At 25.0% G+C, this 17,851-nt stretch overlaps 1 protein-coding gene across 1 annotated transcript; it reads right to left on the reverse strand.

The window, feature by feature from the left end:
- Positions 1-2,244: 2,244 nt before the first annotated feature.
- LOC112737095 (TMV resistance protein N) lies at positions 2,245-17,394 on the reverse strand. Its single transcript, XM_025786848.3, has 5 exons — positions 16,860-17,394; positions 4,839-5,976; positions 4,391-4,651; positions 3,163-3,969; positions 2,245-3,066 (listed from the first exon to the last, which is right to left on the reverse strand). Exons 1-5 carry the CDS (start codon positions 17,342-17,344, stop codon positions 2,401-2,403), a joined length of 3,357 nt encoding a protein of 1,118 aa, XP_025642633.1. The 5' UTR covers positions 17,345-17,394; the 3' UTR covers positions 2,245-2,400.
- Between the last annotated feature and the right edge of the window lie 457 nt (positions 17,395-17,851).

The raw sequence follows: 17,851 nt of genomic DNA on the forward strand, positions 1-17,851 counted from the left end.
TCAAATCTTCAATGGTGCGCAGAACATATAGAGCTCGACGTTAACGGCGGCGCCGGGAACGACTAAACTAATGCCGTCGTGGTGGAGGCCAGAGTAGTCTCTGTTCGTGTTTTCTGTCGTTGAAGAAACTGATGACGGCGAGCGAGGAGGCGCAGAGATCAAGCTCCTTCGTCACTCGTCAGCGAACTTATCATCATGATGATCTTCACGTCGCCATGCAGCACCTCAAACCTCTCCAAGTATAGCGGCGGGTGCGTGGGCATCGCATCCATCGCCGCCGCGTCACCATTTCTCTGGAATTACTCGACGGAATTGGTAGGATCGTGTAAATGCGGAGGGTGGCTGTGAGGAAGGGCCCTGCTTATTTTTTAGGGAAAAATCAAAAATCACAAAATAATGCATTTTTATTTTTCTTTTCGTTTTCTTTTTTTTAATCGACTTTTCTTACTTAAACTAAGCCTTCAAGGAAAAACATTTCTCTTCTTTTTTTAGAATACAACCACAATCAGAAAGTATAAATTGTATATATTTTAGAGATGATGATCTAGTTAAAAATTATTAAATAATAATTTATTTAAATATGTTAATTTATTCGATAATTTTAAATTAAATTTAATTATTTTATAGATCTTTATAATTTTATTAAATTTTTAATATTTTTTAATTAAGTTTTATATTATATAATTTTTTTTAATTTAATTTCTGTTAAAGTTAAATATTTAAAATATATTAGTAAATTATAAATTTACTTATATATTCTTATCTTTTATTTATAATGGATTCATATCAACTGAAATTTTTTATTTTTCATTTTTTTTATTTTTTTGAGACATACACACATAAAAATAGAAATATGGATCAAAGTCAACAACTTCTTATATTATTTTTTTAAAAAGCTGTGTATCAAGAAATTTCAATAAACTTTGCATAATAACAAATGCAAAATATTCAAGTCACCAAAAAAAAATGCAAAATATTCTCAAAATACCATATTATTGTCTATTTGTTTTCTACCATCACACTTTCCAAGATTACGACTCACTACAATAAACTAGGATTCCTACTTCATAAAAAATGTTATATAAGAATCCGATTTTCGATAAATAAATTTTTTTTGGCTATTTTAAAATTTATTTTGCAAAATTTTGAATCACGGTTCAATAAGAAATAATGAGACTAATCCAATAATAAAAAATTAAAAATTAAATAGAAAAAAACTATTAGTGAGATTAAAATTAACTTTATAAGAATAATTAATCTTCTTAAATTAAATTTAACTAATAAATAATAAATATTAGTTTATTATTGATTTATTTCTCATTAGAGATTTTTTTAACCGAAAATTTACTTTTAATGACAGTTTTACATGCTCCGAAAAAATTCTTATAACCGAATACTAGAAAGTAGTGTCATTGATGAAATCCAATCCCAATTATATCATTCTCTGCAGCAATTTCTTCCAGCCATCTAACTAAAATTGTTGAAAATTAAGTCTTGATTGGTTAAAAGCCCTTGATTGAATCCTCATCAATCATTCAAGTGGCATTATATTTATAGCATATCATTTTATCTATATATATATGTTGATGGTTGCAAGCATTTAGCAGCAACACAATTCATTCACATCCTAAAGCACAAGAAACTCAAAAACTTACTTCTTATTTTCATTTCTTAGGCTAGTATTTCATCGACTTACACAGGTTTTGGTTTATCCAATATCGTAATTCGCAAGAAAGGAGTCATTTACTTTATCTTTAAAAGCTATGAAAGTGCCAAAGGGATATCTTGCGGTTTATGTTAGAGAGAAAATGAAGCTGTTTTTGATCCCCATATCATCCTTGAACCAACTTTCATTTCAAGACTCACTAAATCAAGCTGAGAAAGAATTTGGGTATCCAACGGATAGTCTCACAATTCTTTGTGAAGAAAATGTGTTAGATATCTCTTCTCGCTTGAGTTGATGTTAGCATCATCAAGATTAAGTTGACTAAGAGATAGACTATTTATGTGAGATATCTCTTAATTGATGTTAACATCATCATCTAGTTTTTTTTTTTTTTAAATGTAATTAGAACTGAATTGGTCCGAATCAATCAAAACCGAATTGAATTGATTTGGATAATCGGGTACTTGATTAGAATTCAATTGGTTAGATAAATTAAGAAAAAAGGGGAAAATGGAGGAAAAAAATTATGTAACACTGAAAAATAAAAATAAATAATGTGAAAAAATAAAAATGATAACTGAGGTGAATTATTTTTAGTAAAAGTTATATAAATCTTATGACGACAAATTATTTGCACAAAACTAAACTGACCAAGTACAGTGAGAATTGGTCACCTATAACCTTGTCAAATGTCAACTCATTACATGTTTCCTATGGGGGAACCTTAGCTGCCTCTATGCTTCCATGTCTGACTCTCCTTCCTCATCCTCATCCTCATCCTGTTGCATTAAGCAAATGCTTTGCTCTTCTTCTCTTGGAGCCATAAGCCGCTTCAAATTTTTTACCACAGTTTTGAGGCTTTCTGAGAAGCTAGCAATGGCAAGTTCCTCAGCACTCTTCTTCCAATTGGATATCTGTTCACTATATAGACCATCAACGAATTCCGACTCCTGAAATTGGATATCTTTCATGCTTGTTTCTTTCTTGTAAACATACACTCCCCAATGAACTGGGATGATGTCTGGTACACACCTCACCTCCACTGTCTTCCATGTGTTACCATGCTCAACATGTGCATCAAGTCTCTTCCACTCCTCATCACTGAACCATAGTCGTAGGTCGCACAACAACACATGATTTTCCGCAACTGTGAAATTATGCGATGGTTGGTATGCAGAGTTTACATCCCCAGACTCAATGGACAAGTGCAGCCCAACAGATTGATAGTTCATTTCTCCAAACACAAACGCCAAAGCCACAACTGGGAACTTGCCACGTGCCTTGAAATTCAGGTCCTGTGGACGACCGCGCTTCCAACTTGTACGATGGTCCCACCATTCTGGAATCTTTGTATTGGAAGTTGGCATCACAACTTGTAATTTATTTATCTCTCTGGACACCTACAAATCAAAAGATATTGCTTCAGTATTTTTCTCTCTCTTCTTTTTAATCATTATTTTCGTTAAAAATATATGAAATGATAAAAAGTAACAAACCTGTGACCATAGCATACTTGTTGTGTTTGCACTTAAGGAATTGCAGTGTCTCACATCCACTTTCCTAACACTAGAGGGAAGTTCTGGAATTTCTTGAAGCTTTAGGCAACAACTCAAATCCAAACTTGTCAAGTAGGACGATTCTTGAATGCATGCTGGAATAGACACAAAGTTGTTTGATGAAACATTTAAGACTTCCAAGTTTGGAAAACTCTGCATAATTACTTGAAGATCTTCGTCACATAAACTTGCATGGCTGAAATGCAGAGTTTCTAAACTTGGACGGCACTCTGCAGTAGTTGAAAGGCTTTCTCTGAATCTTGCAAATGATCCACCAAGTTGAGGGCATCCTCCAACTTTCAATGTGACAAAATTTGGCAGCATAAATAAGCTGCTTGGAAGATAACCAAGTTTCTCGCAACTTGTCAAATCTAAATAGCGAAGTCCTACAAGATCAACCAAGGAATCCGGAAGCTCTTGAATAACAGTAGCTTTCAAACAAATCTTTAATGGCTTATCCATCTTTCCTACTATGTCCGGGAAGAGTCCAAGTCTTCTACACCAGTTAAAGGAAAGGTGCTCTAGTGAAGGCAGACAAATTCTTGAAGGAAACTTTCTTAACTTAGTGCACTTTGAAGCTCTCAAATATGTAAGGTTTGGGAGATCTCCAACCGATTCATCAAAGCTAACCAAGTTTTTGCATCCATTGAGTATCAATTTTCTTAAACTTCGGGCTTCAGATACGCTAGGAAAATGAGTGATGGATTCACAATGGGAGAAATTCATGTAAGTCAAATGCTTAAAGTTCTGCAAACAAAAATCAATAAATTAAAAAAAGGTAACAATATATTATATGAATTCCACCAATCCAACCATTGAATTGAGACATTTCACCATATAGATTAATCATGTAAAATTTTTATAAAATATGGAAGTGATTTAATATGTTAAACACTACTTTATTTTGACAAAACAATTTTTCATATAAGTCAATTATCGTCTTTAGATTATTTGTCTATTATTGGTGCCCTTTTGAATTTTCTAAAATTTGATAAACTAATCACAAAGGTAATATAAATATATAAAAAGTTGTCTAATGGTGTAAATTAACAAGAATTACGCATAGTCTAAATGGATCCTTGTGTATAAATTTCAAGTTTTAGAAGAAAGTAGTATGCACAATAAAAGTGAATCTTTTATAAGAAGGGAATCAGACAACTAGTTGTACCTGAAACGGCTCTTCCAACATGAGAGGACTATGACGTAAACTGAAGGCAACAATTTTTTTTAAGTTCGACGGAATAGAATTTGAAGGGTACCCCTTCCAATCAAGCAGCCTTAATTGCTCAGGTAGAGGAATAGTCCGACATGAAAGGTTTGTGTTCCGAAGAATAAGAATTCTAAGTTTCTTCACCTTTTCAAAGGCAGTGTCAGTCCAATCATGTTCTTCACATTGAACAAGCTTTATTCCTTCAATTTTTTTATTTTCCTATGAAATAAGAATATGTCACATTAAATGTTATTATTTTCGAGGAAGGCTTGAAGGGGGAACAAAATAAAACAAAACTTTTCAAAACTTTTGCAATGCCTATTGATGGGAGGAAGACAAATAACTAGAATACCCTGCATCTGACAGGTAAAAGTTAAATAAGAAAGAAAGTTTGTGTAGTTCTCACTTTATCATCGGGTAGTAGTTCAAGAACATCTTCATGAAACCATAATCTGCTGCGGTCACTAACTTCTCTTGGTGCCTCCTGCTTCACAATCTCTCTACCCATATTCTGTATTAGATCATGCATCCTCAAGTAACCATCGCTGATAGTTAAGAGAGATTTATCAACTAGTATTCTAATACCATCTTCTGTAAACATACCACATCCATCTAATACATTTTTTACATATTCCCATTTCTTCCCATTGAAGAAGCATGCTATGTCAAGAAAAATATCCTTTTCATTGCCTTCAAGACTATCATAGCTTACTCTAAGAACACTTTGAATGTCTTTAGGAGGATTCTTCTCATATTTGTCCAAAGCAGACTTCCACTCTTCTAAATTTTTATTAATCAAATTAGACCCTATAACCTTTAAGGCTAATGGGAGGCCCTGGGCATAATGTATTGCTTGATTGGATAGATCTTCATAGTTTTCTTTGGGCCTTGTCATTTTGAAGGCGTTCCAACACAAGAGCTCTAGAGATTCAGGGTCACTTAGCAATTTCATCTTGTAAATCTTTTCTACTTTATGAGCTGTTAGAAGATATTTATCCCTTGTTGTCATAACAATTCGAGTCGTATCACTAAACCAGTCACATTCTCCTGCCAATGCTTTTAATTGTTCTATCTTATCAACATCATCAAGAACAATAAGAGCTCTTTTTTTGCTAAGTTTCTCTTTGATCATACTGATTCCTTCCTCGACACTGTGGACCTTGATTTCCCACTCCCCAAGCAACTTTGAGAGGAGCGTTTGCTGTAGACGTACTAGGCCCTCTTCTTGATCTGAAATTTTTCTAACATTGAGAAGAAAACAAACACATTCAAACCGGTAGCAGATGGAGTTGTACAAGGCTTTGGCAAGCGTCGTCTTTCCACTCCCACCAATTCCAACAATCCCCAACATGGTATTGTTGTTGTAGTGCTTTCTTTTGGGTGATTCGCCATTGGATAATACCCTGTACCAAGAATATAGATGTGACTTCACTTCTACAACTCGAGTTTGCAATCCAATCATACGATCCTCAGTAAGTAATTGTCTTGGAGGTATATGAGTCAATGCCTTGCTTACAATTTTTTGAATAAACTCGAATTCATACCTGTAGATGTGCAAGCAGCTTTCAAATATTGAGATTGGGCATTGAATGATCATGCAATATTTTAAGGATAATTTTATTAAAGAACTTTTTGAGGCGTTAAACACTCGATTCTAATAAAGGTGTTATTTAGTTGAAACTAAAATAATTGATGAATAAATCTTCACTTATATGACCATGTACATATTATCACACAAGATATTGATTCAAATTAATATAGAAGTACTGAATAATGAAAATTAAGGATATCAATTTTAGAGATCACTAGATTTAGACTTGTACAATTTGAAAAATACTCAGGCCATAAACTTTTGTTACAAATCTTTTTGGATAACTAAAAGGATAATAGAGGAATTTTGACTTTGTTAATTAGTTATAAAACAATCTATATAGCTGTTAAAACAAATATAATAAATTTTATAGTATATTACACTGAAAATAATATTAATTCGATCAATATATATATATATATATATATATATATTGAAATATTTGTTTAAGTAGTATTTTTAACTCTTAAAACGAAGAATTATATTATAATAGATTCTGTAGTATAATAAAATCTAGTTCGATATCTACTTAATATACTAAAACTGGGTTTTCCCCCAACTAATGAAAGTGAGGTGTCACTTTCTCGTGAACCAATTTTCCCTCCAAAATGAATGCATTTAATGAATAATGCATAATTATACTAATTTAAGAAAATATCTTTATTTTAATTATATAAAATTAATATTTAATACATTATTAAACTACTTATCAATTATTAGTAGAATATTTTTAATTATTTTAATGAATAATACATAATTATACTAATTTAAGAAAATATCTTTATTATAATTATATAAAGTCAATATTTAATGCATCATTAAACTAATTATCAATCGAAAATATTTTTAAATATTTTAATTATATTCATATCATTCTAATTCTTATTCATTATCCAATGATTTTATTAGTGACAAGTTGTTAACCCATTTATATTGATAATAATCCTAATTTTATTAGGATAAATATCAAATTCTATTCCTAATATAAAAATATAAAAATATAAAATTTAATTCTTTCCATTTTTATTTTACTACTATAAAAGATCATGTATGCTAGAAAAAAATATCATTCGTTTACCAATTACTCTTTCATTTGATAGCTTTTACAACAATTCTTTTTCTTCCTATGAGGGTCGTTGCAAGAAGACAACTATCGTGGATACAAATTACTGCACACTCCAACTTTCGTACTCATCATTCGGAGCTCTATAAGATATGTTATCATGTATGCATAAATAAAAAATATTTCGTATTTAAATTTAAGTTATTTACCTGTTTGTGATATATTGTAGTATAAAATTACTTTTAATATGTGTTGTGTAATGATATTATGTTCTAATTTAAACTTTTACTTTAGAACTGTATTACGATTTTATCTCATCATTTTTTCTTAGATATCAAGTTGACATATTTTTATTTGTTATTATTATTATTGAAACGGATGTGATATGAAATGTACCCAAAAAAAAAATTCTTACATTCAATTTATTTTATTATAGTCTTCTATCTATTCTATTTATTTTTATTTTCTTCTTATTCATTTTATTTTCTTTTTAAATGTTATATAATTTATTATAATTTATACCAATCTACTTCTATTTAATATACTAAAATTGGGTTTTCCACCAACTAATGAAAGTGAGGTGTCACTTTCTCGTGAACCCATTTTCCTTCCAAAATGATTGCACTATTACTCTCTTTTAAATTTATTTTTAAAAATTATCTTTAATTGATATAATTATATTATAATTAGTATGTAATGAATGATACATAATTATACTAATTTAAGATAATCTCTTTATTATAATTATACTAATCTCTTTTAAATTTATTTCAGAAAATTATCTTAATTATAATTATATAACAATATTATACTTAGCATTTAATGAATAATTCATAATTATACTAATTTAAAAAAATATCTCTATTATAATTATATAAAATCAATAATTAATACATTATTAATCTAATTATCAATAAAAAATATTTTTAACTATTTTAATTATATTGATATAATTATATTTTTTATTCATCATCCTAAAATTTTATTAATGACAAGTTATTATCTTAATGATGACCTATTATATAATAATAATAATAATAATAATAATAATAATAATAATAATAATAATAATAAAAAGATAGAAAATTATATTTTAGAGAAATATAAATTGATTATTAAATAATTGGTTATTAATAATGATAATTATATGATTAATTTTTAGTAATCATTAAATATATTTAATATAAATAACGAAGTTTAATTAGTTAACAAATGAAAGGAAATATTATTGTACGGTTGTAGAAGCAACAATAAATATATATATATATATAAATAACTAATTTAATATTAATGATAATTCAAAATATATATATATATATATTAATAACCAATTTAATATTAATAACGATAATTATGTTATTATTCCTTTTATTAAAATACTCATTTAATTGAATCAATATAAGTATTTAATGAAAATAAAAGATGGATTTTTTGGCTTAAAAGAAAATAACATTTACCCGTTAAATTGGTTAGTTGCTCAACAGATTCATCTTATTTATTGTGATTGAAATTGATATATAATCATAAAGATTTTTTTCCCTCCATTAATTTTAGTAAAAAAATTCATGATGTAAAATAAAATAAAATAAAGTCAGTATCTACTTTTTTTCTCAATATTTTTTATATTTACGGTAAATATTAAATGTAAAAAAAAAATAATATTAATTATTATCACTTTTATTTATTTACATTCATAATTAAATTTAATATAATTATAGTAAATCTCTATAATTATAACAATTTATATCTGTTACATATATAGTAATTATATTATATATAATTATATATCTCCTCTTTTATATATACTTAACAAGTATTTCTATTTATATAATCTACTTAATATATTAAAATTAGATTTTTTTCTTAACTAATGAGAGTGAGGTGTGAATTCCTCATGAATTCATTTTTCCTCCAAAATGAATGCATTTAATGAATAATGCATAATTATACTAATTTAGGAAAATATCTTTATTATAGTTATATAAAATTCATATTTAATACATTATTAAACTACTTATCAATTATCAATCGAAAATATTTTTAATAATAATAATAATAATAATAATAATAATAATAATAATAATAATAATAATAATAATATACTTCTACTTAATATACTAAAATTGTATTTTTTCCTAATTAATTGAAGTGAGGTGTCAATTTTTCATAAATTCATTTTTCTTCTAAAATGAAAGCACTATTCTCTCTTCTAAATTTATTTTAGAAAAATATCTTTATTATATTTATATTACAATTAACATTTAATGAATAATGTATGATTATACTAATTTAGAAAAATATATTTATTATAATTATATAAAATTAATATTTAATACATTATCAACTAATGAAAGCGAGGTGTCAATTTTTCATGAATTTATTTTTTCTCCAAAATGAAAGTACTATTCTCTCTTCTAAATTTATTTTAGAAAAATTAAAATTCCATGGTGAATATAGGTGGCAAGTTTAAAAAAAATAAACAAGTTCATAGAATCAAATCATATTTCTATAACATATATAAGAATGTATATTTTTATTATATAAAAATTGAATTTCTGCACTTCATGATGGGCGTGACATACTTCTTAGTGTGTTTTTTAATTTATTTTTTATAACTCATTGAATATAATTTATTACAGTAAATTAATTATATCAACTAATTGATTTGATTAGATATTTAAATATCACACGATTTATTATAATTTATATCAATCAAATAATTGTAATTTATTATATCAATTATTTTAATTCATTAATTTATAAGGTACATAATAACATAGATGATTTGTTACTTATACTGATTAAATACAATAAATACATATTAATTTAGTTAAAAAAATTATTGTCTCCTATGTTTTCCTATTTTTTTTAATTCATTAAATCCAATCAATTATAATAAATTAATTATATCAACTAATTAATTCAATCAATTATTTTTTAATTTATTTTTTGAATTCAATAAATCAAATAAAATTAATTATACTAATTATTTGTATTGACTAATTGATTTGATTAATTCTTAAAAATATTTTTATTTAATTTATTTTATTTATTTAAATATAACCAATTATTTATTTAATTTTATTAGGATAAATATCAAATTCTATTTCTAAAATAAAAATATAAAATTTTATTCCATTTTTATTTTACTACTATAAAAGACCATATATGCTAGAAGAAAATATCATTCATTTACCAATTACTCTTTCATTGGGTAGCTTTTACAACAATTCTTTTTCTTCATATGAGGCGTCCTCACAAAAAGACAACTATCATGGACACAAATAAGCACACACTCTTCAACTCCCGTGCTCATCATTCAGAGCAATATATGATATGTTATCCATTAAGCATTTATAGACTATGGTATTATCATGTTTGCATAAAAAATAAAAATCCGTAATTAAGCTTAAGTCATTTGCCTATTTGTGTGGTATATTGTAATGTGAAATTACTTTTAATTTGTGTTGTGCAATGATATTATGGTTTAATTTAAGCTTTTATTTTAGAATTGTGTTACGATTTTATCTCATCATTTCTCTTAGATATTAAGTTGATGTATTTTTATTTATTGTTGATGTATTTTTATTTATTATTATTGAAGCGGATGTGATATAAAATTTGTAAAAAGAAAAAAAACTTACATTCAATTTATTTTATAGTAGTCTTCTATTCTTCTATTTCTTTTTATTTTTTTATTTATTTTATTTTCTTTTTAAATATCATATAATTTATTATAATTTATATCAATTAATTAATTATAATTCATTATATCAATTAGTTTAATTTATTAATTTATTAATTTATAATAAACATGATAAAATAGATCATTTGTTACTTATACGTTTATTTTTCTAAAATCTAAATTTGAATAATTATATTTTCAGTTTTTGTTATGAACAAAATATTATTAATAATGAATAATAATTAACCACTCATACTTTTAATCAAAGTGTTTGGATGATTTTTATATTTATTAATATTAATTATTGATTATTTTTTCATAAATAAATTATATTATAATTTTATGTTAGTTCATAATTGATTAATGATTAATGTTCATGAAGCTATGTTACTCTAAATTTTATATTTTATAAATATTTTATTTAAATATAATTTTTTAACATAAAAATGTATTATTTTTAATAATATCATAATTTTATATTTTTTAATTATTCTAAATGAATATTTTACCAAATACTAATTAAAGTCATTCTTCCATTTGCTTTTACTAATCTATTTTCTAACTATTATATAAAACTAAAATCGTATTAATGAATTTAATATTAAAATTAATTTGACTTTTTATTATTTAGAGTATTTTTCAATCAATAATTTTATACTCTTTACTTTTTTTTTTCAGTTTTATTTTGAATTTTAATTTAGTACTCAAAGGTAGTGAAATTCCATCGATACGGAAATAAAGTTACAAAAGGGTCTATATGGTAGAATAAGTAAAATAATGTGATACCCACATTATAACATCCAAATGAAACAACTTAGGATCTAAAATGTTTATCTTTCTCTTTCTCGTTGTCTATTATATTATCTATTCTATCTATTCTATTATATAAAAATCGAATTTTTACCTTTAATGATAGAATCAACGTAGCACGCTTCTGCTTTATTTTGTTTAACTCATTAAAGTCAATTCATTATGATGAATTAATTATATCAACTAATTGATTTGAATAGATATTCAAGTATCACACAATTTAAAATTATGTATATTAATTATTTGATTTAATTTTTATGATATATAAATTTAAGGAATAAATTAAAATAAGATAATTTATTACTTATTTAAATTGAATACAACAAATATAAATTAATTTAGTTAAAAATTTACTATTTTCTAATCTTCTATACATAAAAATGACAAAACAAAATTATAAAAAAGGTCTCTTTTTCACTTTTGCTATTTTAATTTTATTTTCTTTACTTTTTTTATGTATAATTTTATTTTATATTAACTTTATTTATTTAATAATAAAATATACTCATATTAATTCTATCATATAATAATATATTTTTCTTCTATATTAATCAAAGAATTTCAATAATTATCAACTATATTTAATAGAATGACTGAGAAGTTAGAACTACGAGAAGTTAAACTCAGGTTCAAAATGCTGAAACAAAGAAAAGAAAACAGTAGATGTATGATTAGAGAAAAATGTATAATAATGACAAAATATATTAAAATTGGATTTTTTCTCCAACTAATAAAAGTGAAGTGTTAATTCCTCATGAATTCATTTTTTCTCTAAAATGGAATCACTATTTTCTTTTCTAAATTTATTTTAGAAAAATATATTTATTATAATTATATTACAATTAACATTTAACGAATAATGCATGATTATACTAATTTAGAGAAATATTTTTATTATAATTATATAAAATCAATATTTAATACATTATCAACTAATAAAAGTGATGTGTTAATTCCTAATGAATTCATTTTCCCTCCAAAATGAAAGTATTATTCTCTCTTCTAAATTTATTTTAGAAAAATATCTTTATTATAATTATATTACAATATTACAATTAGCATTTAATGAATAATGCATAATTATAATAATTTAGAAAAATAAAATAAAGTCCAGTAATTTATCTTCTGACTGCACACATGTATATAATAACTTTTAAGAAGGAATCATGTATAGTAAATACGCTCGATGATTGTAAAACTGTATACTAACATTGATATAATATTATTTCAAGTATATGTTTTGCAGGCATCAAAGAAAAGTGTTGAGTTATTTTTTAGTAGATTTAAATTATTTATTGTTTATTAGAGAATTTTGTACATTAGAATTCTCTAAGAGTTTATTATTTATTTTGAGCTAATTTTGATATGTTTTTACTTGACAGTAAAACAACATATAAAAATTTGTTGGTGGGTCTAAGTATTATTAAGTTATTTATGGTTACATTGAATATATATGTTTAATTTATTGAAAAAAGTAAATTACTAAAATCAATTAATAACTATTTTAGAGTTAATATATTTAACATTAGCTTAAGAAAAAACAAATAATACATAACATGTTATATTTTTATTAATCAAATTATTATAATTTAAATTAATCTTAACAAAATAATTTAAAATTATAATTTTAATCTTATCACGTGCATGGCACGGGTTAATATATATATATATATATATTAAAGTATTTGTTTAACTAGAATTTTTATAAAGTACGTATAAGAAAAAAATAATCTTTTTTTATTTGGTTTTGATAAATTCAAGTATTTTTGCAATAATTTATTTTAATATCGTTGAATATCAATTAATTTCACAACTTATAATTTCACCTTAGAAATTCAAAAATCTATAAAAAAAATATAATATATAGATTATTTGATCTATAATATAACATATATAAGAATAGAATACTATTTTAACAAATAGAATTAATTAATGACAAATAAATAATATGATAGTTTTTTTTCTTAGAGAATAAACAAATAATGGTATTAAATTTATTATTAATTAAGAAATAATTCTAGTTAATGTCATTAGATGAGGAAGATTAATAAGAAAAACAAATTTAAAATTCTATAAAAGTTATAATTTAGCAAAAGAATTTATGTGACAATAGAATAAGCAGAAGAAATGTCATTCTCTAGTTGCAAGAAAATATGGGTATCAACTTTTATATAGATAAAATAGACGTTTTTTAATTTTGGTGTTGCCTTTCCAACAGTGTTTTTCAACAATGTTGAATCTTGGTGTGTTTTTTTATTGGGAAGTTCTCCAGTGGCTAAGGTTACCATGACTAAGAATGGCCAAGATTTGACTATTCTATAAACAAATGACATATGAAAAGAAGCATACAGATTTTGGTAAGATTGATTGTTATAAATGCTAGTAATTATTGCAGGATAAAAAAGGAAATGTCATGACCAAAATTATGTGTACATTATATGGATCTTTTGTGAAAAAAAAAAAAAAAAAGCCTTATTAATCATTTTTGAATGAATAATACCCAAAACTAAAAGTCCATTATAATGATGGTAAACAAAACCTCCTGAATTATTAATAAATAACGGTAATATAAGGGAAAAAGAAAAAGAACAAAATCATGGGACATTTATATAAATTCTTGCTATTAATATATTTGTAGTATGGATTATATGAGAGAATAAATTTATAAAGTATTTAAATTTTATAATGAAATATTATTTTAATAAAAATAACTATTATTATTATTATTATTATTATTATTATTATTATTATTATTAAAAGAGAAATTATTGGGATTAATAACTTTTAGAATTTTTGGTCATTTTTTGAGCAACATAAATATTAAATTATATTTAATAGATAAATTTTATTAATTCATGTGTATAAATTTTGAAAAATTTGAGTGAAAATAATAAATATAGATATAAATTAGATGTTTATTGTGTGTAAAATCTATGTAATATATGAGTACAAATTATTACTGATTAAGTACGGGCCAAAAATAATAATACTTATTGATCATGTAGCATTACTTTTATTAAAAATCTTTATAATAGATTCTATTAATAATATTTATCTTTTCACTTTTTGAATTCACTAAAGTTAGTATCTGTAAATCTTAAATTCATAATGTCATATCTAGGATAATTTATTTAAATGAACTAGTTGAAAATCAATAATACTAGATTGTATTAAAAATGGAAGCATCATAATTTTGTCCTCTCAATATTTATATTTTTATCCTTAAATAATGTTAATTGTTTTACAATAGATTATTATTGATTTTTTTTCTAATTTTATTCTTATTCGAATTTAAATTTACTTAAAAAGAAAGTAATGTGATTAAGAATAAAATTTTAAAAAATATATATTTAGAATTAGAGTAACAAGATTAAGTGTAATTTATTTAGATGTAATTAAAAAATTAATCAAATAATTATGTACTGTAAAAATAGATATTATTGCAAGATCAAATTAAAATTTATTTTAGAGTTAAAAATAAAATATAATTAAATTAAATATTAGAAAATTTTGGTATATTCAAAGCAAAAAGTTATAATATATATTTTATTTTATATGTATCATTCACTTTATTTTTTATATTTGGGATTTGCTAATACAGCCGCTTTTAAAAACATGGAAGTCTCAAAATTTAAATTTGAATAAGAATAAAATTAGAAAAAAAATTCAATAATTATCTATAGTAAAACAATTAACATTATTTAAGGATAAAAAAATATAAATATTGAGAGGACAAAATTATGATGCTTCCATTTTTAATACAATATGATATTATTGATTTTTAACTAGTTTATTTAAATAAATTATTCTAGGTATGACATTATGAATTTAAGATTTACAGATACTAGCTTTAGTGAATTTAAAAAGTGAGAAGATAAATATTATTAATAGAATCTATTATAAAATTTTTTAATAAAAGTAATGCTACATGGCCAATAAGTATTATCATTTTTGGCCCGTACTTAACCAGCAATAATTTGTACTTATATATTACATAGATTTTACACACAATAAACATCTAATTTACACCTATATTTATTATTTTCACTCAAATTTTTTAAAATTTATACACATAAATTAATAAAATTTATCTGTTAAATATAATTTAATATTTATGTTGTTAAAAAATAACCAAAAATACTAAAAGTTGTTAATCCCAATAATTTCTCTTTTAATAATAATAATAATAATAATAATAATAATTTTTATTAAAATAATATTTTGTTATAAAATTTAAACACTTTATAAATTTATTCTCTTATATAATCCATGCTACAAATACATTAATATCAAGAATTTATATAAATGTCCCATGATTTATTTTTATTTTCTTTTTTCCTCATATTACCGTTATTTATTAATAATTCAGGAGGTTTTGTTGACCCATTATTATAATGGATTTTTAGTTTTGGGTATTATTCACTAAAAAATGATTAATAGCCTTTTTTTTACACAAAAGCCCATATAATGTACATATAATTTTGGTCATGACATTTTTTTTGTCCTACAATAATTACTAGCATTTATAATAATCAATCCCACCAAAACCTGCATGCTCCTTCCCATATGTCATCTGTTTATAGGATAGTCAAATCTTGGCCATTCTTAGTCATTGTAATCTTGGCCACCAGAAAATTTCCCTTTTTTATTATGTGAAAACCACAGATCTGAGCTCTGAGGGACCTTTAGATTTGTGACTTTCAAATTTCTTTTAAACATGTAAATCTGAGGATTAAATTTGTTTTTTTTTTTTTGTTTTAAATTTTTTTAAACATACCAATCTAATATTCAGATTGTCATATTTGTATTTTAGTATTAAAAAATTGTTTACATGTGCAAATCCGACCTGAAAAAATTATTTCGACACAAACCAGACCCTCCAATCTGATTTGTGCGCTATGAAATTTGACAATTAAATTTTTCTACAAATTTTATTATTTTTCAGATCTGAAAGTCTGATTTGTTATTTAAAATTAAAAAAAATTAAATCCATATTTTAAAAAAAAATACATAAATTCACCGTTACACTGAAAAAAATAGATTGTTAGTTTATCACTCACATCCTTAGAAGACGGGAATTTATTTTTTTAAACTGTCGACGAGTATTGTAATATCGTCATACTAATCCCTCCAATCCTTTGATAGTTAAGCATGGTATATAGTTATATTAATAGTCAAGCATACCATTACCACACATCCTCACAATTATAAGAGAATTAAAAATGTGATTTAGAGTTTAGACACTAAAACAATCGGGGAGAAGGTATTTATTACTTACCCTTGTTTCAAATGAAATCCTTTCCTGTTGGATGTTTTGTTCAAAGCTTCCTTCCATTCTTTCACCTTCTGAGAGTGACAACCAAACTTGATTTCATGAGCATCCATGGCTTTCTTGTAAGTTTCCTTCTGATACCGTACATGTGAAGGCTCTATTTTGTAGAAGACTGGAAACACAAGCTGGTTCCTTTCCCTGTGACACCGCAGGATCTGGACGAGTTCATCAAGGCACCATGTTGAAGATGCATAGTTTGTTGAGAAAACAATAATGGAGATCTTTGAGGCTTCAATGGATTGAAGGAGTTGAGGTCGAATTGTTTCTCCTGTTCTGAGATTCTCATCATCGATGAAGGTGTTGATTCCGTTGCGGCAGAGAGCATCGTAGAGATGACCTGTGAATCCATGACGTGTGTCTTCACCCCTAAAACTCAGAAAGACATCGTAATTAGTAGCCATGGTCTCAGAAGTTGAAGCTCGATTTGCCATCCCTGTAAATGCAGAACAATGTAATGATAGAATGATTCACAAATCACAATGGCAACCTGGCTTTTATAGGGAAATTTGTAAATATATTCAAAATATCGATTTTCTAGTAATTTTAATATGGAGAGAAGGTTGGTGTATAGCAGAGTTATGAAGGTATACGGTGTTTTATCATGGTATGAGGACTGCGTAAGACAAATCAAATCGGCCGATTTGTGTATTGGTAAAAAATCCTGGGTCCGAGACGGAAAACCCTAGGTCCAATTTCAGTATCCATAAAATTCTGCAATGAAAATTTTGGGTCCGATTTCAGAAAATCCTAGGTCCGATTTGTGTCCCTCTCTCTCTTCAATGAAATCGGACGATTCGATTTTTTCCCACTAAAATAAAAAATTGAACGCCGTCACAACCGTGTATATCTCCCTAATACTTCATAACTCAACATAACTCACATATCAACTTCATTAAAAAAAATTAGCCTTAAAATTTACGGTTAATCTACTAGAATAT

The sequence above is a fragment of the Arachis hypogaea genome, chromosome 13, assembly GCF_003086295.3.
Source record: "Arachis hypogaea cultivar Tifrunner chromosome 13, arahy.Tifrunner.gnm2.J5K5, whole genome shotgun sequence".
NCBI classification, from domain to species: Eukaryota; Viridiplantae; Streptophyta; class Magnoliopsida; order Fabales; family Fabaceae; genus Arachis; species Arachis hypogaea.